The sequence below is a fragment of the Aedes albopictus genome, chromosome 2 (genome assembly GCF_035046485.1).
Source record: "Aedes albopictus strain Foshan chromosome 2, AalbF5, whole genome shotgun sequence".
NCBI classification, from domain to species: domain Eukaryota; kingdom Metazoa; phylum Arthropoda; class Insecta; order Diptera; family Culicidae; genus Aedes; species Aedes albopictus.
Window position 1 is genome coordinate 129,906,879 of NC_085137.1, and position 27,180 is coordinate 129,934,058.

A 27,180-nucleotide genomic window follows, 5' to 3' on the forward strand; every position below is an offset into this window, starting at 1 on the left:
TTCCTGAAGGAATCCCTGGAGGAAGTTCTGAAGGAATCCCTGGTGGAATTCCTGAAGGAATCCCTGGAGGAATTCCTGAAGGAATCCCTGGAGGAATTCCTGAAGGAATCCCTGGAGGAATTCCTGGAGGAATCCCTGGAGGAATTCCTGAAGGAATCCCTGGAGGAATTCCTGAAGGAATCCCTGGAGGAATTCCTGGAGGAATTCCTGAAGGAATCCCTGGAGGAATTCCTGAAGGAATCCCTGGAGGAATTCCTGAAGGAATCCCTGGAGGAATTCCTGAAGGAATCCCTGGAGGAATTCCTGAAGGAATCCCTGGAGGAATTCCTGAAGGAATCCCTGGAGGAATTCCTGAAGGAATCCCTGGAGGAATTCCTGAAGGAATCCCTGGAGGAATTCCTGAAGGAATCCCTGGAGGAATTCCTGAAGGAATCCCTGGAGGAATTCCTGAAGGAATCCCTGGAGGAATTCCTGGAGGAATCCCTGGAGGAATTCCTGAAGGAATCCCTGGAGGAATTCCTGAAGGAATCCCTGGAGTAATTCCTGAAGAAATCCCTGGAGGAATTCCTGAAGGAATCCCTGGAGAAATCAGGCCAAATATTTCAAAAGGTCCTATCTGCATTTGAGAGGCTCTCTTTGTTTGCTTTCTCTTTCAATTATGGCAATGTAATGGTACATTTTTCAACTATTTCTGCAGTACAAATCGAAAGACGATTGTTTTGACCATCGTTCAATGCAAGGAGACAAACATAATACAGATAAACAGCTGAGATATTAACGTAAGAGAGGGAAACTAAAAAGAGCCTCGCTTCAGTAGATAGGACCTTTAGACATGTTTGGCCTGAAATTCCTGAAGGAATCCCTGGAGGAAGTTCTGAAGGAATCCCTGGTGGAATTCCTGAAGGAATCCCTGGAGGAATTCCTGAAGGAATCCCTGGAGGAATTCCTGAAGGAATCCCTGGAGGAATTCCTGAAGGAATCCCTGGAGGAATTCCTGAAGGAATCCCTGGAGGAATTCCTGAAGGAATCCCTGGAGGAATTCCTGGAGGAATTCCTGAAGGAATCCCTGGAGGAATTCCTGAAGGAATCCCTGGAGGAATTCCTGAAGGAATCCCTGGAGGAATTCCTGAAGGAATCCCTGGAGGAATTCCTGAACGAATCCCTGGAGGAATTCCGGAACGAATCCCTGGAGGAATTCCTGAAGGAATCCCTGGAGGAATTCCTGAAGGAATCCCTGGAGGAATTCCTGAAGGAATCCCTGGAGGAATTCCTGAAGGAATCCCTGGAGGAATTCCTGGAGGAATCCCTGGAGGAATTCCTGAAGGAATCCCTGGAGGAATTCCTGAAGGAATCCCTGGAGTAATTCCTGAAGAAATCCCTGGAGGAATTCCTGAAGGAATCCCTGGAGGATTTCCTGAATGAACCCCTGGAGGAATTCCAGAAGGAATCGCTGGAGGAATTCCTGAAGAAATCCCTGGAGAAATTCCTGAAGGAAACCCTGGAAGAATTCTTGAAGGAGTCCCTGGAGAAATCCCTGGAGGAATTCCTGAAGGAATCCCTGGAAGAATTCCTGAAAGAATCCCTGGAGGAATTCCTGAAGGAATTTCTGGAAGAATTCTTTAAGGAATCCCTGGAGGAATTCCTGAAGTAACCCCTGGAGGCAATCCTAAAGGAATCCCTGTAGGAATTCCTGAAAGAATCCCTGGAGGAATTTCTGAAGGAATCCCTGGAGGAATTCCTGAAGGAATCCCTGGCGGCATTCCTGAAGGAATCCCTGGAGGCATTCCTGAAGGAATCCCTGGAGGAATTCCTGAAGGAATCCCTAGAGGAACTCCTGAATTAATCCATGGAGCAATTCCTGAAGGACTCTCTGGAGGCAATCCTAAAGGAATCCCTGGAGAAATTTCTGAAGGAATTCCTGAAGGAATTCCTGAATGAATCCCTGGAGGAATTCCTGAAGGAATCCCTGGAGGAATTCCTGAAGGAATCCCTGGAGGAATTCCTGAATGAATCCCTGGAGGAATTACTGAAGGAATCCCTGAAGGAATCCCTGAAGGAATCCCTGGAGGAATTCCTGAAGGAATCCCTGTAGGAATTCCTGAAGGAATCCCTGTAGGAATTCCTGAAGGAATCCCTGTAGGAATTCCTGAAGGAATCCCTGGAGGAATTCCTGAAGGAATCCCTGGAGGAATTCCTGAAGGAATCCCTGGAGGAATTCCTGAAGGAATCCCTGGAGGAATTCCTGAAGGAATCCCTGGAGGAAGTCCTGAAGGAATCTCTGGAACAATTCCTGAAGGAATCCCTGGAGAAATCAGGCCAAATATTTCAATAGGTCCTATCTGCATTTGAGAGGCTCTCTTTGTTCACTTTCTCTTTCAATTATTACAATGTAATGGTACACTTTTCAACTATTTCTGCAGTACAAATCAAAAGACGATTGTTTTGACCATCATTCAATGCAAGGAGACAAACATAATACTGATAAACAGCTGAGATATTAACGTAAGAGAGGGAAACTAAAGAGAGCCTCGCTTCTGCAGATAGGACCTTTAGGCATGTTTGGCCTGAAATTCCTGAAGGAATCCCTGGAGGAAGTTCTGAAGGAATCCCTGGAGGAAGCCCTGGAGGAATTCCTGGAGGAATCCCTGGAGGAATTCCTGAAGGAATCCCTGGAGGAATACCGGAAGGAATCCCTGGAGGAATACCTGAAGGAATCCCTGGAGGAATTCCTGAAGAATTCCTGGAGGAATTCCTGAAGAAATCCCTGGAAGTATTCCTGAAGGAATCCCTGGAGGAATTCCTGAAGGAATCCCTGGAGGATTTCCTGAATGAACCCCTGGAGGAATTCCAGAAGGAATCCCTGGAGGAATTCCTGAAGAAATCCCTGGAGAAATTCCTGAAGGAATCCCTGGAAGTATTCTTGAAGGAGTCCCTGGAGAAATCCCTGGAGGAATTCCTGAAGGAATCCCTGGAAGAATTCCTGAAAGAATCCCTGAAGGAATTCCTGAAGGAATTTCTGGAAGAATTCCTTAAGGAATCCCTGGAGGAATTCCTGAAGGAACCCCTGGAGGCAATCCTAAAGGAATCCCTGTAGGAATTCCTGAAGGAATCCCTGGAGGAATTTCTGAAGGAATCCCTGGAGGAATTCCTGAAGTAATCCCTGGAGGAATTCCTGAAGGAATCCCTGGCGGCATTCCTGAAGGAATCCCTGGAGGCATTCCTGAAGGAATCCCTGGAGGAATTCCTGAAGGAATCCCTAGAGGAAGTCCTGAATGAATCCCTGTAGCAATTCCTGAAGGAATCTCTGGAGGCAATCCCAAAGGAATCCCTGGAGAAATTTCTGAAGGAATTCTTGAAGGAATTCCTGGAGGAATTCTTGAAGGAATTCCTGAATGAATCCTTGGAGGAATTCCTGAAGGAATCCCTAGAGGAATTCCTGAAGGAATCCCTAGAGGAATTCCTAAAGGAATTCCTGGAGGAATTACTGAATGAATCCCCGAAGGAATTCCAGAAGGAATCCCTGGAGGAATTCCTGAATGAATCCCGGGGGGAATTCCTGAAGGAATCCCTGGAGGAATTCCTGAATGAATCCCTGGAGGAATTCCTGAAGGAATCCCTGAAGGAATCCCTGGAGGAATTCCTGAAGGAATCCCTGGAGGAATTCCTGAAATAATCTCTGGGAGGAATTCCTGAAAGAATCTCTGGGAGGAATTCCTGAAAGAATCTCTGGGAGGAATTCCTGAAGGAATCCTGTTAAGAAATCCTGAAGGAATCCCGAGAGGAATTCCTGAAAGAATCCCGAGAGGAATTCCTGAAGGATTCCGTGGAAGAATCCTAGATGAAATTCCTGGAGGGATAGCGGAAGAATCCTGGAAGGACATCCTGAATGAATCCCCGGAAGGAATTCCTGGAAGAACCCTGGAAGGAATTCCTTTAGAAATCCTGGGAGGAATTCTTGGACGGATCCTTGGAGGAATTCATGAGTGAATCCCTGAAGGAATTCCTGACGGAATCCCTGAAGAAATTCCTGAGGGAATCCTTGGAGGAATTTCTGATGGAATCCTTGGAGAAATTCCTTAAGGAATCCTTGGAGGAAGGAATCCCGGTAGGAATTTCTGAAGGAATCTCTGGAGGAATTCTTGAAGAAATCCCTGAAGGAATTCCTGAGGGGAATCCTGAGAGAATCCCTGGAGGAACCTGCAGGATTCCCTAGAGGAATTCCTGAAGGGATTCCTAGTGGAATTTATGAAGGAATCCATTGAAGAATTCTTTAGGGAAACCATGGGGGAATTTCTTAGGGAATCCCTGGAGGAATTCTGGAGGGAATCATTGGAGGAATTCCTGAGGGAATTCCTGGAGGAAAAATTGAGGGAATTCCTGGAGGAATTCCCGAGGGAATCCCTATAGGAACTCCTGAGGGAATCCCTAGAGGAAGTCCTATGGAAATCTCTGGAGGAAGTCCTGAAGGAATCTGTGTAGGAATTACTGAGGGAATCCCTAGAGCAACTTCTGAGGGAATCCCTGGAGGAATTCCTGAGGTAATTCCTGGAGGAACTCCTGAGGGGATTTCTGTGGGGATCCCTGGCGCAATTTCTGAGAAAATCTCTGAAGGAAATTGTGAGGGAATCCCTGATGGAGTTACTGATGGAATTCCTGATGAAGCCCTACAAGAATTGCTGAGCAAATCCCAGGAGTAGTTCCGGAAGGAATTCCTGGAGGTTCATTAGTTTTTCTTATTATGTGACGTGATCCCACAATATCAAATTATAGACCACACCCTAACTGTCCTGAAAGCACTGATAATGACATCCGTATATCTCTTCCTCTCTCCCCACCTATCCAATTTCCAGATCAAGGGGTTGTCCTGACAACCGACACGGACAGCTTCATCATCGGTCAGCGCGTATGGGTCGGAGGCCTTCGACCGGGACACATCGCGTACATCGGCGAAACACATTTTGCCCCCGGCGATTGGGCCGGGGTGGTCCTGGACGAGCCCAATGGGAAAAACGATGGATCCGTTTCCGGGAAGAGGTACTTTCAGTGTGAACCGAAGAAGGGCGTTTTTTCGCGGCTCACCCGGCTGACGCGAGATCCATTGCCGGGAGCGGCCATGGGCGGAGGTTCGTCCAGTGCCGGCGATACTTCGATGGACCAGAGCCTGCGGTCGTTGACGTCCCCGGCTCGGTCCGGAGCGGTATCGCCCACGCACAGTGTGTCGAGCTTTATCTCGAAATCGCCGGCCGCTGGAAGTAAGTTGATTGGGTTTGGGCGTGTAGGTAGATACTAATGTTTGATTTATTTCTGTTTTGATGTAGAAGCAGCAACCTTGACCGTGGGTGACCGGGTAATCGTATCGTCCGGTTTCGGTTCTCGGCCAGGCATCTTGAAGTACCTGGGCGAGACTCAGTTTGCCAGTGGAACTTGGTGCGGTGTTCAGCTGGACGAGGCCAGTGGCAAAAACGACGGATCCGTTGATGGAGTCAAGTAAGTATAATTATTTCTGTGATTAGCCATCCAATTTTCCAATCTCACTACGTTAGGCCGAAGTACGATGCGCCGAATAGGTCATTATCTTGAATGATGCGTTCATAGAAGGAATTAGAGGAATTCCTTCGAAAAATACTCGGAGCTATTCTTGGAGTATTCTACGGAATTTTTTTAAGGAATTGCTTTCAAAAATCCTAAATGAATTCCGTAGAACATTTTCTGTGCGAATCCCTGAAGCAGTTTCGAAATTAATCCCTGAAGGAACCCTGGAGTTTTATATGACGGAATCCCCGACGAAATCCTTGGAGGAATTCCAGGCTCCAAAAATTATGCAGAAATCATTGGCGGAATCTCTTAAGGAACTCCTGATGGAAGTCTTAGAGTCCTAAACTAGAGGAGTCCTCAGTCCTAGAGGAATTCCGAACGGAATCTCAAGGGAAAGTCCTGACAGAATCCCTACGTATACTCATAGGCGAATGCTTACCGGAATTCCATGAGGAGCCCCTCAGTATTTAAAGTAATTTCGCACGTAATTTCTATTGAAGTCTGTTGATGTTCCGGGAGAAATTCCAGAAAAAAATCTATTGGATTTCCTAGTCAAATTTTTAAAACAATTTTAGTTTAGTGATTTCTTAATCAATTTCATAGTGAAGTCAAAAAATTTCAGGGGGAATTTCTTCAAAACTACTGAAGAAATTCATGGAAAATTTACCGAGAGAAACCCTAGAGTTATAACTGGCTGGATGATCAATTCCCGAAAAAAAACCGTGAAAAATACACGCAAGAGTTCTTTAATAATTTCCTGGAGGATTGCGGACGAATCATCGAATGTATTCCCAGAATTGATTTTCGAAGGAATCTGCGAAGGAATGCCGCTAAAATTATTTCTTTAAGGCATCAGCTGTTGCTTGTATGTTGAAGGAAGAATCTTTGAAGGAATTCTGGTATGAATCCCCAGAGGATTTTTTGAAGAAATTCCTCGAGGTGGAGGTATACCCGAAGGAACTTTGCGAAATCCCCGCAATTATCCTTGTATGAATTTACAGAGAAGCATTTAGAGGGACTTTAGGGAGTCCCTGGAGAAAATTTTAAGGAAATCTCTCGAAATATTTCCGAAAGTTTCTGAAAGCAATCTAATATGAATTTACTATGGAAGTCCGGGGAAGCTCCGAAGAGACCTCTGGAAGAATACTTCGAAAGACTCTTTTGAGAAATTCTAAAAAGAATCTCTGAGCGAATAATTGAAGATGTTGTTGCAAAGATTTCCAAAGCAATTCCTGAGGAAATTATTGTAGAAATTCCCGAAGTAATTCCTTCATAAATTTCTGTAAAAATTCTCGGTGAAGTTTCTGCAATATTTCATGAAAAAAATCCTGTGTAAATTTCAGAAAATATTCCTAAAATTTCGAATTGTAGTTTTTTTTTAGACTCTGAAATGATATTTCTCGGCCCAAAATGCTGTGAAGCGTGAAAACTACAAATGATATATTCACAGTTTAGGCCATATGATTTTATGTCACGGTCGCCATGTTGTATCAGAGTAAATTCTGAAGAAACCTTCAAACCTGTTCGGGCAAAATTCGAGAATGTGCTACAAATTTTCTGTAGTAGTTCCCGAAGAAATTTCTGCAAAAATTGTAGAATTCCGTGGAATAATGGAGTTTTTGAATTTATCTTCAGGTGCTGCTTTAAAGTACTGTTTTTTCGCTTGGATTTTTTCTTGCTCCAAGCATTGTTTCAAGAAAAGGAAAACTTTCAATAAATTTCTCAAACTAGAGCCAACTGTAGACATTTTTCCAAGAAATTTGTTTTTGAATTTCGACATTTTTAGGAATCTCTCAATTGTGTCAAATACTCGTATCAGGAACTCTGCCAAAATGCAACACAAGGATTATTGGTAGGAGTTTCCTGAAGAAACTTTCTCCAAGATTCAGAGAATCCTTGAAAAGTAATCCAGCAACTCGCGTTGCTCCAGGAATATCTCTAGAAAAAGGTACACACCAAAATTTTTGAAATGCTTCCAGCACGCAAAAAAATCAGCAACAGAAATTGCTTAATTTCAGCAACATTTTTGCTGAATTTCAGCACGATGTTGTTAATCAACTGTCAAAACTGCTTGATGTTACAGCAAGTTGTAAAATAATTGCTGATACTCAATAATTTGTATTGCTGAATACAAGCAGCACACAAAAAGAAAGTTTTTCATTGATTTCTCGGCGGATCTAAAAACAATGTTGGCTTTTCGCGAGTTTATGCAGGAGCAAATAGTTTTTTTTTTCGGTATACAATCGTACGGTGTCAATCAGCGGCAGGGATGGATCCTTTTGATTCTATTATCCGATGGTCATAAGAATGGGTGTTTGTTAGTGAGCTCGTTCCATATTATTTTTTTAACAAACAAAATATTACTAATGAAAGTAATTAGAAAACTGTCATGTGGGGATCATGGGCTTGGGGACAAAAGGTCGAAGGATGAAGGATGAACCAGAACTCTCTTTTCTTTTAAAAGTTTTAGAATTTTGGTCCTTTCTAATTTTATATAAAAATATTCCTGCTATAGATAGTTGAAAACAAAATCAGCTGTTAACCAGAGAAGGAATTGAAGGAATCCCCGGCGGAATCTCTGGAGGAATTCCTGAAAGAAAATCCGGAAGAATTCCTGGAGGTTTTTGCGGAATTGCTTCTACCGTTGACAGTAGAACGAAGAGCACCTAGTTCAGATGTTGAACGTGATTATGAAAAATGATTGGTGGCACGGGTGGGTATCGAACCCATGGCCATACACTTACAAAGCGAACATGTCATCTACAAAACTACGAAACCACTCCACTGTTTGGGTAAAATGCATTTTTAAAGGTTCGTCTCGTCGAGTATCTACAACTAACAAAATCTACAAATAATAAATTCTTAGTGTTGGCAAAAGTAATCAATGTTATATTTTTTTTTTACAAGCGTCGATTTACTTTGCGGTGTTTGTAAAAGATTTCCGGCACATCTTAGGGTATATCTTCACATTATTGGTCACATGCTTTTACCTCCTCATGACGAAAATGAAAAAAAGAGATAAATTTCCGAGGGAATTCCGGAAGAAATTTCATGTGCAATAATTAGAGAAATTTTGGCAGAAGTTATGGGATAAAATATTTCTTGAAAACTTGAAGAAACATTTCATAGAATCCATGAAAATATTCTTGGAGTGTACTTGAATAAATAGCTAAAGGGATCCTTATAAAACTTTCTGAAGATATTCCCGAAGGAATAGTTGCCAATTTACTCAAAGGACTAATCCTTGGAGGTGTTTCTGATGGATTTGTTGGAGAAATTTATTGCGAATTCCTAGAAAAAGTTTCTCTGGAAGAATTTAGAACGAATTTCGAGGGTAATTTCTGTTGAAGTCCTTGGGGCGAATTCCTTGAAGGAATTCCTCAAGGAAACATTGGATAAACTCCTAAAGTAATCATTGGAGAAATTTATAGAAAATAATAAGTGCAGAAATTCCTGAGGAATCCAGGGACTAGGAGGAGTTGCTGATGGAAATTTTGGAGGATTTTTTAGGAATCCATGTATAAAGTCACGAAAAAACCTTGGGTAAATTCCTATGGGCGATTAAATGTGTTGTTACTTGGCGAAACATTTTCAACTTTGGAAGCAAAAGTACCATATTTCTAGTCAATACATTGTGTGAACGTCATCAAATTCTGCAATAATTGCAAAAGTTTTCCTTTTGTATTGTAAGTACTTAGTCCTGAGATGCGTAAATAGTTGTTTTAGAAAAGCACCACCAACGCTTTTTAGCCTTGCGTTAAATTGCCTGTTAAGAATTGTTGCAGTGGCGTCGCGTAACCACTCTTTTTTACCTGTGCACCGACCATAAAACTTGCAATAGCAGGGAATTTATGATCAAAATCGCAATAGAAATGATTCTATTCTCGTCATTTTCTAATAATTACAAGCAAAATTGTTAAAAAAAAATCTAGAATTTATACTTGGTGCACAGGTAGATTTGAGGTTACGGAATCGCCACTGAATCCTTGGAACAATTTTGAATTCCTAAAAACAGCAAAATTTTGGAGGAATTCTTCGACGAAATACTGAAGGAATCTCTGACAAATTTTGCGGAAGAATTTCTGAGAGTGATCCGTGAAGCAACCTGTGTGAAAAGACTCCTAAAGAATTTCCTGGATGAATACGATGGAATAATTTTAGTTTGATTTTGTAAAACAATCCTTGCAAAAATAAAAAAAAAATCATGGAATTGCTGAAGAAATCCTTTAAGCATTTCAAATAGAGATCTTCGGAGGACTTCATGAAGTGTACTTCGAGAACTTTCTGAAGGAATTCTTGGAGGACTTCCTGAAGAAATCATCGGAGAACTTCCGTAAAGCCTGCGCACTTTAGAATCGGTACGCTTTCTACCGGCTGCAGATCAAAAACGGTTTAACCTAGAAAAAAATGTTGTAAGAAGCAAATGAAGCTTATTTATTGTTTTTTGTAGGAAAAATATGAAAAAAATCAGTTTTTATTTCTTCAAGATAAAATTTTGACCTGATTGTGAAATTCATGCCATTGTATTCTGCACAAACCAATGATCGTCAATATTTTCAAATTTCACAGCTTACGGGCTGATATTTCCACAAGAAACAAAATTCTACTCATCAAACATATGCTCAAAACAAATTACGACATTAAACTCTTGACAAATATGGTTCACAAGACCATAATCAACTTATAGCCTTATTTCCCATTCACGCTATATTCAAAACATAATTTTACTCAAACTAGTTTTTTATGAAAAAATATTTCCTGAGATCGTTTTTTGGATCTACAATTCCCCAATTCAAGTGGCCCATCTTAATTCATATCGAAATAATGGATAATTTGTGGAATTATTAGCTGTTTTCCGTCACAGTAGTCGGAAATTAACAGCCATAAGGCTAACTCCTCATAATAAGCCTAAAATTAGACAGTTTTCATGGATAAAACACTGAAAACCATATAGATTATGGAACTATAGATGTGATTCTATGATCACAAATAAAAAACTTCTGAGTAGATTCAGTTTTATTGAAAAAATCGTTAGATGTTTCACGCCATCGAAACACATCCAATGAATTTCGTCAGCAATAGTCCATACAGCTTTCGAGCCACGATTATTTATATTGTTCTGCATCAAATCATTGGTTTCTTGTATACCAATACTATTCGTATGGTATCCATCCCGTATGCGTATTGGCCGAACTGAAGCTTATGCGAAAACAACTTTTTTGACCTTGAATATCTATGCAAGTCTTTGATTTTCCATAAAACTCTTCAAAGACCCTTCAAATCCCGGGATGAACCTGCCTACGGCAGAAAATCCCAGAATAAAAAAAGATAAAAAAAAACCCTTCAAAGGCTTACCATAGCTATATTGGAAATTTAAAAACACTCATGGAATATTTTACCTCCCTTAATCAACAATCATAAAACCAAGAACTATTCTATACTGCGTAATTGGTGGGTTTGATAATTATATATTCCTACCCAAATCTTGCATCTGACAATGATTGGTTTTTGCTCAATGTGTGCAGAAAAAACTGGCACTATTTACGAATTCAGATCAATAGTTCATCTATAAATATAAAAACATCAAATTTTATATTTTTCCTACAAACAACAATAGATAAGCTTCAATTGCTTCTAACAACACTTTTTTCCAAGTGACACCGTTTTTGAGCGGCAGCCGGTTGAAAGTGTACCGATTCTAAAGTGAGCAGGCTTTAGAAACATGTAAAAAAATCCTTGGTTGAATTTCTTAAGTATGAAATGCATACCAAACTTTCTACTAATTGAAAGGCATTTGACTTCTCATCAAATTCACCCGAACTAGACCTGAACTTTCCAGGGCGTCAGAATTATGACACAGTGTCTAGTCTACTCATAAGACAAAATAAGCTTCTCTGATTTTTCCAGGGGAAAATTTTGAATGTTTATAACTAAAAAAATCACCAAAATTTTGTAAAATTTCTACATTTTTCAAAAACTATACAGAAGTATTATTATTATTATCTTTATTATCGAGATTTTCAGTATCCTCAAAACTATAGTAAAAAATTTCAGAAAAAATGCTCAATATTTATAATCTAAGAAATCCCATCAAATCACTGAATTCATCCTGATTTACAATTCTTTCATATATAATGCAAACACTCTAAAAAATCAGGAAAAGAATTCAGAAGTCCAATCAGTAATTCCACAGATCATATCAGTAACAAATTTTGAAAACGACGTATAATCAATGCTACACCATTGATTATAAGTGGTTTTCAAAATTTGTTACTGATATGACTATTTAATTCCTTACACAGTTTTGAAATTGAACTTGGATGTTTGTTCTCTATGCTGGTGGCGTAGTAATGTTGAGATTTCGAAATTTTATCCATGATTCTTCCTTGCATTCTTTCCGGTATTCCACCTGGGATTTCTTTTGAAATTTCTCCTTCAAGGTTCTTCCAAGGATTTCTTCCAGAGAGTTTTCCAATATTTCTCTTGGATTTCCTCTCGGGATTTCCAATGGAGATTTACAAAATTAAGTTTCTTATTAATTCCACTTAATCTTTCCACCTGGGCTTACTCCCAGAACTTTTGTTCGAGATGTTCCGGTTTCTCTCAGGATTTCTTTCGAAGTTACTCTAGAGATTTCTTCAATAAGTCATTGTGGAATTTTTCGCAAAATTTCGCCGCTTTTCCTTCAGATATTTTTCCGGGAATTTCTTACAATAAATCCTGCAAGTTATCCCAGGAGTACATGTCTATGTTGTCCTTTACAAACATGAACCAATGTACTGGTAGTCGTGACAAATTGAGAGCTGAAATTGTGAAGAAAATCGCGTTCTGATGGGATTCGAACCCACGACTCCGTATTCGCTAGACCGGTGCTTCAACCAACTAAACCACAGAACAGGTAACGATTCTGCGGAATAGAAAGCCAGACGACATTCGGGTATTTCCAGGTAGTAGACACCCTGTATGAGATCAATCATGCTCGGTTGAGACACGAATGATTTTGCTTCGAAGTATTGAAATTGAAGTCTTTTGGTGGAATCGAAATCGTTAATTTATGATTTTTCCCGACGTTTCGGTCGGTATAGGACCTTTTTCAAGAATTCAATTGGCCAAGGCCAAGATTGTTCTTGAAAACATTTAAATGAAAATTATAGACATAGTCCCGATCTTATGATTAATCTAGATGCACGTTCGCCCTATCGTACTTTGGACTGGTGACTCAACATCATGCTTTGGTCTCATATCTAATCCATATCGCCCACTATTATTTCCCCTCCCATACAGATACTTCGAATGCCCGGACAAGTACGGCATCTTCGTCCCGATTGCCAAGGTCACACTGTCGCCCTCTTCCCGGAAAGCGCGCCTGTCCCGGTCCGGCTCGAAGGAATCGCTGACGTCGGTGGGAACGATGAGCTCGATCGCAACCACGGCCACCTCCAGACTCCGCATGAGCGCACAGGTATCGCTCGAAGCTTGGTGATTCTACTTTCCCACACCACATTTTTTTGTTTGCCATCGCTCGCTGCATGTTGATTCTTCGCGTGTGGAACGACTCCTGTCTTGATTTGTTTTGTTGTTACGTCCCTTTTAACCTACCATTCCCATTCCTACTCCAGCAAGTTAAATTTTAAAACAATTTACACACTCCACTAATCATTTTCCTTAATTTCCCGTTTTTTTTTTGCTCTTGTAACATCTCCCGATCCCATTTGCAGAGAAAATCATCGATCAGCGCAGTGCCTTCGACGCCCAAGTCTTCCTTCTCGCTACAGGTAGGCACCGATTTGCTATGTTTTTCCTGAGTTATTTGAATGAAATCCTTATGTGTTAAGTCCAATTTGACTTGTTGCCAATAAAAAGCTAGTCCGTAAGCAAATTTGCCCTTTTTATTGGATTTATTGATTGCACTAAAACTACTAGTCACCACTAATCGATTTATGACATTTAGTTTAAATACTTTTTTTGTAAATAAATTTATGTCTAAACTGTGTCAATCATGTGTTATCTGATTTATGAGCTTTTTGTTGATTTTTTCTATAAATTTTCTGTGACAAATGTGTTAAAAATAGTGATAGGGTAATTCGCTAATTGTCGAACACCACCCAAATGTTGAACAGTTTCTGAAAATTTTATTATAAATCTAACTTAATTAATTTTCGCTCAACGTAAACGTATGATGCAGATGCGTTTACATGTGTGTCACGATATTAATCCAATTAAGTTACAAATTTATACATATTTTACGTCGAAAATATTGATTGCAAATTTTGTACCGCTGATCTTACGAAATAAGCTTTGCGGGCAAATCGGCCACAACTATCAAAGTCACACCATAGTTACAAGAACTGGAAGGATGTCCTTAACAGTTTAACATTGTTTATAATCACATTTTCATTGTAATTTCATTTGTAGAAAATATTTTTGTTATCACACTATCATTATGCATCTAGGATCCAATTGTTGAACACTGACATAACCTACGATTTTAGCATGACTGCCAGATTTTTTTCCACTTTACCTAATCTGTGCTTGTCATGCAGTTTCAATAGCGTTCCAGGGATGTTCCAGGGGTGTTTCAGAGGGCTTCAGGATGGTTCCAGGGGTTTTCAATGGGTTTCGAGGGTGTTTCAGAGGTGTTTCAGAGAGATTCAGAGTGTTAAGGTTGTCCCAGAGGCCAGAAGTATTTCAGGGCGTTCCAGAGGGGTTTTGGAGCGATCCACGAGTTTGCAAGGGATTTCAGAGTCATTGCAGGGGTGTTCTAGGGGGTTGCGTGGCCCCATGGGTATCCAGGAGCGTTTCAGAGGCTTTCAAAGGCGTTCTTTTCTTCAATCGTTTTCGCTTCTAGTCAAATCTTTTAAGTCATTTTTTACATCTAGTCATGTTTAAAACTATTTCAGTCCACCAGAGCTGAATAAATTGCCACTCAAATGACTTACTGGCCACAAAATACGAAAAACCCGGAAAAAATCTGCCAGAGTGAAAAATTGTCGGATGTCGGATCAAAGTCGGGTCAAATTTTATCAAATGTTGGACCACTGTTGGACCCACACCGGATAACTGTAGGGTCTATGTTGGGTTTGGTAGCCAAAATAAAAACAGGTCAATGATAGGTTGATGTCGAGTTATACGTCATCAATTACGAACAAAGCTTGAACCGTTCAACAATTAGCGAGTATCGTCCAACATTAGGATGAGCTAGCTTAAGGAAGCGTTCAACATTTGGGTAACAAACTTCCCATACAAATGTTCTATTTTCTCTTAGAAAATGGAATTTAAGGGAATTTAAATTCAATGGGAAGTATAAGGAAGGAGTGGATCTAGACGTACAGTGGATATTTTTCAAGTAAAGTGGAATTATGCACGGAAAAATAAACGAAAACAAAAATGCCAGTACTAACCGTTCAACAATTGGCGAATTACCCTAGTAATGAAATTGATATTCTCAAATTTCCATCCATCAATTTTGGAGCCTCGTAGCCGTGCGGTTAGGGTCACCAAGCTTTTAATCGCACCACGCTGTGGGGTGAGGGTTCGATTCCCGCTCCGGGCGTGAGAATAGTTTCTTCTCCGTATCCACTGGTGCATGTTCCGTGTGTCCGTTGTCTAGTGTTAAGTATCGTTCAGTCTGTACAGCCTCTGGCTGAAGACGGTGTCCGTGCCTTTTTAAACTTTTTTCACTTACAATTTCAGTAGATATCTACTCATACCATGATCAATGGTCTTCCTCCAGTGTGCAGAATTAACATACGTTAACATTCGCGAATAAAAAAGGTCTTTCTCATCTTTTTGGGTTACCGTCTCAATTGGGACAAAGCCTGCTTCTCAGCTTTTATTCTATGAGCATATCCGCGCATTTACCGTTCTTGCTTGCCCAGAGATAATTATTTTAACATTTTGGGGTTAGCCGATTATCACGGTCGTCATGTTGTTCTATAGTGAATGCCAACCAAGTCTATCATTCCATGACTTTTGATAGTTTCTTAGATTAATACCTAATGATGTACCGTCGTGATTTTCTAGAAGATTTTTTTCCATATTCATAAAAAAAAATCTTAATGACATCCAGGGACATATCTTTCGTTGGAAAAATCGTAGGTTCAACTATTACGTTGTATATTACTTTTTTAAATCACAGAAATCCTACATGTATTCGAACTAAACTAGAACCAAATGCAAACAATTTTTGGTAATCTAATGATGATTATCATCTGGTACTCAGTTCTTTGAAGTCATCCCAAACATCGCAATTGTGTTATAGCGCTAAAGCAGATTTTAGAAAACTAAATTACACTGAAATGCATTCAGCCTGGTAGTTATTACAAAATCTAGTTCTGTTTTATAACTGTGGAATGATCTTTCTCGACTTAAAATGATGTGAAGCGTGAAAGCTACGAATGATGCATTTTCATTTTAAAGTTTTACGCTTCACTGTCACGGTCGCCATGTTGCATCAGAGTGCATTCTGAAGAAACCTTCACACTTATTTTCTTCAATGGATTTCCGGAAGATTATCTTTCGCTCTCAAAGAATCTTGATAACATTTGGCTCCATAGCATTCTAGAGGGTCTCTACTACCATTTCGATAGGGTCTGTCCATAAACTACGTAGACTGTGATGGGGGGAGGGGGGTTCCGGCCAAAGTCTACGTTCCATGCAAATTTTTAAATTTTTGTATGAACAAAATTCTAGGGGAGGGGGGGTCTGCGATGCCCAAAAATGAGTCTACGTAGTTTATGGACAGCGCTTCAGAAGAATTCTGAATGTATCGTTATTGAATCTATAATCAGATGCAAACAAATACAAAGTCGATTAATTGATAATCTCCGCGTGGAGTTCAATCCCTGTCCCTACCTGGGCAGAAGAAAATAACCAAAGAGGATCAAATTTTGCCATTAATAATGAATAGCTGAATGGCAAAATTTGTTATTGGTTTGTTGGAAATAAGAGCTAAAAGAACAACAATAATTACTGAATTTATACCGGAAAATAACTCAATAATAACTAATTTTGTCATTATAAGAACAAACCAAGAACAAAATATTTTGAAATGTTAAATAACTGAATCAGTTATTATCTAGTTTTTAAAAATAAAGTAAGTACAAAATATTAGTTATTTCAAAAAAGATCACAATAGTTGTAAATTTTGTTCTTATGATTGGGAACAAAAACTGTGTTCTAAGATCAGAAATGTTCTGTCCTTGGTTTGATCTGCCTCTATACTGATTCATTAATTTGAATCAAAACATGTTTCCTTATAAGTTTTCTTGTATCGTGTACCAAAATAGGGATAACTATAAAAAAAAACTTGCAAAAAGGTGTCCTACATCATAAACTGAACGAATTAATGATGTCGACGAACGATACATTATCAAAAGGGACACTCCATCAATACGCCATAAAATAGACTCAAGCATATCCCTAAAAGGGAAGTCGTCTTATTGAACCCCTCCGGGTCGGATTCCTCCCAGCCTTGGGCTGAAACAATACGAACAACGACGACTCGTATGGATCCCATTCAAAATAGTTTTCCCGCCCAATCAATCCACTGAATGTAGCAGTTCCCGCACCTTTAGCAAAACCACACGTCAAAACCGTTTAGTAGCACGCAGGCTCGCGTTTTTTCATCTCTTACATTTACGGTCAGATCGTTTTGTCGCCACTATTGGTAGGGTACACTTCCTTCTACGGTAGCTTGTTCCCGGCCCTCAGGCGCGACTAGAGCTGGTGGTGTTATTGTATTTACTCTTCCACCGTGGAATGTCAACCGATATTGACTACGTATTGCCATGTTAGGGGGGTGGAGGCAGCATATTCTCGTCAACCGAGAAAAAATGCTGACGACCAGATGAATTTCAAATGAGTTTTGCTGATTGTTCTCAACAGAAACGATGACCGAACAAACTTTTTATGCGTTTTGAAGTGGGTGCTTTGCGATGACGACGACGACGACCGTGACTTATGATGATACAAAACATAAATTGTCCACCAAAACATACAGTGGATAAATGCTAGTTTGATGAACCATCGAACATCCCACCCCCGAAATCACACGCGGCGCATTTTGATGAAGTGTTTATGTTGGTTTAGCATCTGCTGCTGATTGTGATGATGGCTGGTGGTGATAGCTGCTGCGATTGGAAGCGTTGGTGCTGCAACATAGGTGAGCCTATTTCATCTCATCATGTTACTCTACCACGCACGACTTGTTTGCTCTATGTGGATGTTATTCCTAAAATGGTACCCCTCCTTAGTGCCAGACTATGATGATAAATGATGATTAGCCGAACTATTGACCTGGGAGCTCATCAAATGCTGCCTACCGCTCTCTTCTATTACATAATATCGTGTTATGGAGTGTTTTTCGATGGAAAGCCTTGTCGTTTTTTTTTTTTGGGTTATAACTTTATAGAGATCTTAGCTTTTTTCTGAATCCTGAGCATGCAAAAGTTCTGAAAATGATTCCTCCAATATTTATGATAGAGGACAGGGCCGGATTTGTCCAGGGGCCATCGTTTTGTGAGGGCTCCTCTCTTTCTGAAGCATATTTTCTTACTCATATTATAAAATGGAGAAAAAATGAGAAAGAATATTTATAATAGGACAGATTGGTGAAGTACTACACGGTGTTCAGTAAGTTCGGATACACAGTAAAGTTCAATTTATTTCCCATCTGTAATTCAGATTTGCAAAGTGAATGTATTAATTGAAAGCTCACATTATACTGATCAAATACAGTATATGTTTTGAAATAAACTGTCCTTTATCCTTTTGTAATAATTGCAAATGTGTCTCAAGTTCCTTTCGGCCGGCACGCACGTCTGTCATTTGTATTTCGTCTAGTTTTTGTTGAGTAATGGTGTTAAGTTGAATCAAATTAGGTTGTTGTCCTCAGCATTAGTGGTAGCAACTATGGCCATACGAAATAATCTATAAGATTCAGATTGGGTGAAGTACGGACTCATTTTATTTTGATCTTTAAAATTGCTAAAATTGCCGCTGTACCTGTTTAATGATTTTTGTTTTGTCAAAAAGCAAGGCTGCGTTATATCTCAGTTTAATCCATGATAATCTTTTCCGAAACTTGATTATATCCCTATTGTGGCAAATTTTAACCAAATTTGGCTTTATATAATGTACTTATGTCTTTTTCATAGATTTAAGCACATTTTGACTAAACTTTCAAATTTATCACCATATCATCACTGAAATAGCAGTGTAAAGCTTTTGTCTATTAATCTAGTTATTTTTAATTTAGTATAGTGAGATGTAAACTCAAAAGTCAACGTTTTAGACTTCTGTAGCTTGAGCAACTTATCGAAAATTATTCCAGCGTGCCGGAGCTAACAAACTTTAGATACATCTAAGGCTTATAAAAAAAAGTAGAAAAAGACTTTATTCAAAACCATATGCTATATTTGATCAGTGTTATATGACCTTCCAATAAATACATTTTCTTTGAAAATCTGAATTACAGATGTGAAATTAATTCAAGTTATATGGTGTATCCGAACTTATTGAACACCCTGTAGATTTGTAGTAATGAGCTGAATTTTAGTATGGTGAGAAGGTCAATTCTCCGTTTCTGCAATGAAATGTTGCAAAAAGCGTGGGTAGGGTAGGACGGGGCAAGATGGCCACCCGGGGCAAGATGAGCACCCCTCCGTTTCACTACTTTTATGATGAATTTTGTCCAAACAACATCATAATCCGTTAGAATAAAGTTCATCCTGTTTGTAAACCTGAAAAAAGGTACTTCATAATGAACGAATTGAAAAATATCGTCAAATTAGTCAATAGCATGGATTTTTTGCATTTTCTTATAAGAAATCATCAAAATAAAATAAGGTTTTTACGTCAGAACCAAATTTTTACCATAATTCTGGTTATCAGCCAACATTACTAGCATACTACAAAGCATTTTAAGTTATATTAGAAAATGTTTTCTAACAACAAACATTAAAATTTATTCAATTTTAGTTATTTCTCTATATTGGGGCAAGATGAGCACCCCTGATGGGAGTATAGAAAATATTTTGAAATTATTGTAATCCACTCAATTGTGCCAAACATAGGTTTCCGTATCCTCTGTAACTATTTGGTTGCGCAGATTTCTAAAAATAAGCCACTTAATAATCGTTCATTGTTTTTCGGGTCATTTCGTATAAAGTATCATAAAACCGCATTTTTCAAATAATCTATAAAGAAACTGATAATTTTGGAACGTGATACCATAGCTATAAAGAAGATTTGTTATATCAATCACTGTATGGCCAATTTATAGCTAAAATATTAGGTTTTTAATGAAGTGCTCTTCTTACCCCGTAGGGGTGCTCGTCTTGCCCCGCAGCATGTTCGAACTGACCATAAAACATCTTTTTTGTTTAGTCAAATAAATCATCCTTATTGTGAATTTTGAACCCTGCCATGTTTATGGGTGGTAGAAAACATGATATAGAAAAGAACTACTGAGAGGTACCTTGAAAAATTGTGTTCACTTTCAATAAACTCAACGTGATCCTTAGGGTGCTCATCTTGCCCCGCCCTACCCTATTATGATTCCTTGCCTAATTTGATGCTGTTTGAGCAAAACTTTGGGCAACAGTGTTGTTGTTTTCTCCATTTCTCGCAACATAAACAACATAGTTATCCAAAGTTTTGCTCAAATAGCATCAAATTAGACAAGGAATCGTAATACCCACGCTTTTTGCACCATTTCATTGCAGAAACGGAGAATTGGCCTTCTCACCATACTAAAATTCAGCTCATTACTACAAATCTAGTACTACACCGAACGTGCCCCATTCTTACGAAGAAGTACACTGAAAAAATATTTTGTTGCATTGTACGAAATCGCTCGTCCGGTTTACGAATGCCATTCGTTGTTTTCTGCAACGAAAAGATTCGTAGTGTGCCTGAGTTCGTTTCGTAAAAAAAAATCACTCCGACGCAATAAAACTGATTTTTTTGTCTCTTTTTTTGTCGGACCGACATAAATCATGTTGAAAAAAAAAATAGCACGCGTATATCAGGGTTGGTTTTCACAGGCTCCGAACACGCATCTTCTGATTGATACCTACCAGTGCTAGACATTCATCTGTAGGCGCTTGTTGAAACCATTCGGAAACAACCAGAACGCTTTCTACTCTGATTCAATTTATAAATAACTTTTACTTCCAACTGAGAGCATGCTTCCTTTTCTCTTCTCGCACACGCACCGTCATATGCACATGAAAACAGGTTGCTTTGTTGTCTCTGCGCTCCACTCAAACATCAGTGATGACTGCAAAGCTTTGTTGCATTCTACGAAGCGAAGTTTTCTTTTTACGCATGGTTAGTAAAAAACGTTTGACATTTGTTTATTTTGTTTCATTCTACAAAGCGGGAGCTAAAATCTACGAATGAGCAAGCTTAGCGTCTGTCGGATTCGTGATTTCGTACATGATACAACTCCATTTGTACTGTTTCAGCGTGGTGGTACGAATGGACCGTACATTTTACGCAGATTGTTTTCAATTTACGAAAACTGCTTTTACGAAGCATATTCGTTGAGCTTTTACGAAAGTATTTTATCAGTGTATAAACGTTGTTGTGGAAGAATTTTAATTTAGGGCTACTATCTAGAAAAAATAATTTATTTATAACAGAGAACTAAGGAGTGTATCGGAAATTAACTATATATGTTCAAAACATCCTAAAAAATAATTTATTCGAGTTATAAATAATTTTATTTTTGGAGGTACTATATAAATCCTCAGAAAAAGGAATGGCACTTTTGCCCTTGTAAAAATAATTATTTTACATGGACATCAATCTCAAAGTTTAAACGCATGATCTTGAAATTTTGGACACCTCTTAAAAATTTGAAATTGCGGAAAAAATGGAAAAAATTTTGATTTTTTTAAATATTTTAGCGCAAATATATTCTTTCCCAGATTGCTCATAATATAGGTAAAAAGTTATTTTCAAGAAAAAAATCGACTCCATTTTAGCGCAATTCTTAAAAATGAAAAAAGGTCATTTTTCAGGGACCCCATTTTTTGATGCTCATTCAAAGCAGGATTACGCAAATAAAAAATACATCAAATTGATAATTCATTTTTTTAAATTGGAAATGTTTTTAAACTTAACGACGAGGTAGCTTTAGTAGAGAACGGAATTGTATAACCTTTGAAGATATTTAAAACAGACTGTCAAAATTCGACAAAAAAAATAGTATTTTTTTAGAATAGGCCATTTTTTTAAATGTTGAGGGTTTTTCGATCATAAATATTTTTTTTAAGTTGGTGTTCGATGATATGTTATGTATACATAACTGCTAACAATAATTAATATTTTTTGGATTTTTCGCCGTACAAGTTTTATTCGCTACAGGTTATTGAAACGCTGAAAAATCTTTAAAAAACAACAATTTGTCCAAAACTTTAATTTGTGAGATGTATTCATTCTACAATATTTTCAATAATGCTAAACATTTTTCAAATTTTTTCAGGCTATTCTAAACTTGACTATATATAGATTTGATAGAAGAACCGAAATGATAAGACCAAACATGCTTCGAGATAGAGCATCCTGAATGTTTATAGTTAATTTCCGATACACTCCTTAGATTTGAAATTTTAGTGTGAGAACCTGAGAACAGTATGAATAAAAAACACTTTGTGAGTGTGCTCTCAGAGTAAGATTCCATTGATGTAACCGTAACTCATGACAGAGCCCCTAAAATGCCCCAAAGTGAATTTCTATCGGAAACCCTGGTCCAATCATTTGATTGGGATTTTTTTTTGTGGAATTTAAACATAAAAAGTTCTTACGTGATTGCTAAGGAAGTTTCTGTCGAATCCCCCAAATGATTTCCGACAAAACTTCTTGCAAATTTTGGAGAAATGAAAATTATAAAGTTTTTGGCGGAAATTCGCAAATTTGACCGGGAATCTACGATGAATTCCTAACAGGATTTCTGACGTCATTTTTTACCTTAGTAGGATGTTGAGGTGAATATGATTCAGACAGGCTCGCTGGTCGTGGTCTTGATGTGGCTAGCTTAACATCTTTGGAGGGGATTTGAAAATTAAAAAAAAAATTCAACAGAAAACTCAGATGAATTCAAGTCGATAGTTACCGAAAATGTTTGAAAAACTGTTTAAGTTCTTTCAAGATCTATTAGGTTTTCGGCACAAATGTCAGTTCTCTCAAGGAGTTTATGGATTTCGTCGAGAGTTCGCCATTTCCTTCACATGTCTAATTTTGGGAGAAATTCAAGCATTCCGCTTAAAATTCTTGTTAGAGTTCCTTTCAAAACGTTTCAATAGAACAGGGATTAGATTTGAATATACCAAAAGTTTGTCAATCAAAAATAAACCCTAAAATTCTAAAAATTCTTTTAAATTACGATAAAATAAAAATCTTTTAAGAACTCTGTAGAAAAATATTCATAAAATCTTCGTAAAAAATATTTTAGAATTATTTCTGCAATTCTTGTAGGAACTCCGTGCCGAAAAACTTGTAGTTAATAGGCAAAGAATGTTGCTAATTGACAAAATGAGAAATAAATTTGTGAAAAAATCGCGTTCTTTTTGGGATTCGAACCCACGACTCCGTATTCGCTAGACCGGCGCTTTAACCAACTATGCCACATAACATGTAATGACTCTGCGGAATAGAAAGCCAAACTGACTCTGAGCCCACACCATGAACATTCCTTTTTTCACAAATCATCTGAGCAATTCTCGCTGAGACCGGCCCACTATTTACACCTTGTCTTCAAAAATGTTTTAGGTGGCGATTTTCTGGAAGTCCTCGCTAAAAAGTAAGGAAAATACATTTGATTACTCAAATTGATGGATACCCCGTTAGTTACAGCCACAACAATTTTTGCAAATCCCTCGATTTTGATCAAATGATGGCTCATTTAAACCGTTATAACTCGAAAGTTTCTCCAAAAACCACCTCAAAACGAAATGTTGTGGAAAAGAGGAAAGATAGAGCTACTATTTACAATTATAAAAAATTGGGTCGGCCATATTGATTTTGGCCGCCATCTAGGATTTTTTACCAAACCTTTTTTTTTCACCATGATGGCAACCACCGATTTCCAAAATTTTTGCATCAATTGAAAGCTGAGACATTATACATAACATATCCAAAAACTAGAGATGTCTTTTTCTTCTTTCAAAAGTTATCTACCATTGTCTACAATTGTCCGCTCAACCATTTTTTCGTCATTTTGTTTTTGTTTTATTCAAATCTTTACAACTTTTTTTGTATACGTGAATCAAAGACGCTTATTTGCTGAAATTTTGAGCAAAATCAGATAAAAGTTCAAAAAGTTGTAAAACATTATGTATAAGATACAGATTTTTAATACATACATCTTATGTATAATATTTTAAAATTTGTTCAAAATCGTATAAGTTGTAGATGTACTGGGTTGAACATTACACAGCGTAACAAAAATTAACTTTTGGTCTGTCCTAAGAGCAAACTTATGTGTCTCTGACAGATTTTGAGCCGCTGAATCCGAATCCGGGCTCAGATTTGCTCCAGCACGTCACAATTTTGAGCTATACCTCAATTTATAGGGTAAAATATGCGATTTTGGGCTTTTTTGACTGCAAGCCTTAAGCATGGAAGTATTTTTTTTAAGCAATCAAATGTTAAATTGGTCAATTAACATCTAAATTAACGACTCATGCAAAGTATGTCATTTTAACATATCAAATTTGATAGATTTAAGCATTTTATGTTAGTATGTAAACTTGCATGCAACTTTTGGAGAGTGACTTGTATGAGAAATATCGTACCTAACATAATTCGCTTAAAACTATCAAATTTGATTTGGTAAAACGTAATATTTTGCATAAATCGTTAATTTAGATGGTAATTGACCAATTTACCTTTTGATTGCTTAAAAAAATACTTCCATGCTATAGGGCTTGCAGTCAAAAAAAAAGCGTAAAATCGCATATTTTGCCCTATAAATTGAGGTATAGCTTAAGGGCGGACGGGACGGTCGAGGAAATATCCGCCATTGCTCTGTTGCTACTAAGATGGCAATCTCAGATTCTACTTCATATAATGGAACAAAAATCTATCATTGTGTATGCTCACTTGCAGTGCATATGCTGATTGTTTTTCAGCCTCATCTGTGCGATAGAAATCGAGATTACCATCTTCAAAATCGCGAGGCAAATTGTTAGAAAGAGAGGGAAGATAGGAAAAATAACACAGCGTCCCGATTCACCTTAAAATTGTGACGTGCTGGAGCAAATCTGAGCCCGGACTCGGATTCAGCGGCCGAAAATCTGTTAGAGACACATAAGTTTGCTCTTGAGACAGATCAAATGTTAATTTTTGTTACGCTGTGTAACAGACTATATACTAAAGCTACATTGCTAATAAAAAATAAAAACCATTGGTAAAGTTTTGAGCGAGATCGAATAAACTTTCTAAAAGTTAGAGAAATTTTAGAAAACTTGCCAGTTTATTATACAAAATTTCAATGCTCTGTGTTTCCAAGAATAGTTTATAGAACTTTTTTAAGAGAATACTAATACTTGAAAGATATAATATTCAACCTTGTTTGGGCTAATTTTTTCACTACAAAAAATAAGAAAAGTCTTCTTATGGTCAACTATGTTTATTAATTTGCTACATTTTGCAGATAAAATCTGCCAAACATTTTCACGATTAGAAGCGTTTATTTGAATGAAAAATGTATAGGACCTATTCTGCAAATGTAGGTTATGTATAAAAATATTACAATAAAAGAGTTTTAAGAAGTAGAATACACTTTGCAATTTTAATGATCAAAATATGATAACTGTACAAATACTTTGAACATTTGCAGACTTTTTGTCATATATTTCGTGTAGAACATTAATCCCTACACGAAGCAGCCTATGAAAGCCTTGAGTATGATCTTGAGATGTAATGTTTTAATTTGATTCAGTTATAAAAAAGTTGTAAGGATTTGAATAAAACAAAAAAATAATGACGAAAAAATAAATGAGTGGACAATTGTTTGATACAATGTATCTCCGAATTTAATGAACAAAATTTAGCGAAATTCCGTACATTTGTCGCTCATATAATGAACTTTTGCCAACGTTTGAGTTAACATAAAATTGTTCAATTGAAAAAAAAATAACAGCGACTCTTTGATTTTACAAAAAAAAAAGAAAATCAAAGTCTATTTTTAACATGCACAATACTTTTTAAATTCATTGCCGGCGATTTTGGATCTGCTGTTCAGAACATATTTATATTCAAAATGATAAGAGACTGTTTAAGTGACCCAAATTAATCATTTTGAAATTTCACACTATGTTGAAAATTTGACTTATTTTTTATTATACAAAAAAATCAACTAATCGCTATAAATTATTTTCATGTTGGCAATTGAGGCGCCCAAATGCAAGGTTACCTCCCATTTGTCGATTTTCAGCTGAGGATATAAAAAAAATCTTCAGATTTCAAGCTTTCAGAAACTTTTTCAAGATTGATTTTACGTCGATTAGAAAAATTACAATAAATCGGAGAAAATTGGGTCGATTTTGTAGCTCCATATATTTTGTATGGGATGGAAAATTTGTGAAAAACTTTCAACCTCATTTACTAGCAAGGAGGTTTTTGTCACTTACACCCCTTCGCTTCTAAAATAACTCTTACTGTTGAAAAGCCATTAGATATTTTGATCATTTTCGTTAACTCAAATGATAAACCAGTCAATAAATAAATTATGTTTTGATGAGTAAGGAATAGCTATGCAGATTGACAAATGGAAGCCTTTTGAACTGTGATGACAAGCCCTTGAAAAAGTTTGAAAACTGACGTTGTATTTTTTTTTACAATAGGGTGACTAAGAGTATTATCGGCAGGTTTGTTCTTATTGTCATGGGGGGTTTTTCTGGGTCAAATTGCCTGAAATTTAGTGATATAACTAAGCTTGATTGGGAAGGATTTGAGGCTAACTCTGAGATCTACAGGTTTAAAAAAAAAACCACATGACGAAGAGAACAAAACTGTCGAAAATACGTAAGTCCCCCTATGTCTGTATGATTCCATGATAGTTTCTGAAAGTACGAGACTTTCATATAAAATGTTAGCGAAAATTCTAGAATAAGTCCTTAAGAACTTTCAAAATCTAGCTGAAAACATTAGCATTTCAGATGGAATTTCAATGGAATATTCTTGAAGAATTGCTGATGGAATTACTAATAATTCCTACCGTTTTTTTTTATTGAATTCTTTGAGAATTGGATTTCTTGATTGAAATACTTCTAATACTGGAGCTTTTCAAACATTTTTAGGGATAAACTTAAAAAATCTTAAAATATTTGCTGGCCAAAATTCTATAGCAAATTTATGTAGAATTTTCAGACAAATTCTATTAAAAAAATCTCACAGATTTATACACTTTTGTATGAAATTCTAAATTAATCTACCTATTTTTTTATTTTAAATTTTATTAAAAATCAAAAAAATATTTCTTCAATGTTCTCTAAAGATTTCTTCAAATAAATAAACCGCGAAATATTACACAAATTTTCAATTCATTTTTCTTTTCTTATTTCCACCATTATGTATGAGGGATTTAACGTAAGAAATTATCCAGGAAAAAGATTTGAGATATTGCGATCTCGA

At 37.5% G+C, this 27,180-nt stretch overlaps 1 protein-coding gene across 12 annotated transcripts in view; it reads left to right on the forward strand.

Annotated features, from left to right (window-relative positions):
* The window catches only part of LOC109417226 (restin homolog), a 427,171-nt gene that overhangs the window by 267,955 nt on the left and 132,036 nt on the right, over nt 1-27,180 (forward strand). For 10 of the 12 annotated variants that reach the window (XM_062850410.1, XM_062850412.1, XM_062850414.1 and 7 more), the window contains 4 exons: nt 4,851-5,252; nt 5,319-5,487; nt 12,820-12,997; nt 13,254-13,310. In XM_062850410.1, coding sequence (XP_062706394.1) covers nt 4,851-5,252; nt 5,319-5,487; nt 12,820-12,997; nt 13,254-13,310 — 806 coding nt within the window. The remainder of the gene's footprint in view (nt 1-4,850; nt 5,253-5,318; nt 5,488-12,819; nt 12,998-13,253; nt 13,311-27,180) is intronic. The other 2 variants (XM_062850413.1, XM_062850416.1) reach the window with 1 other exon arrangement.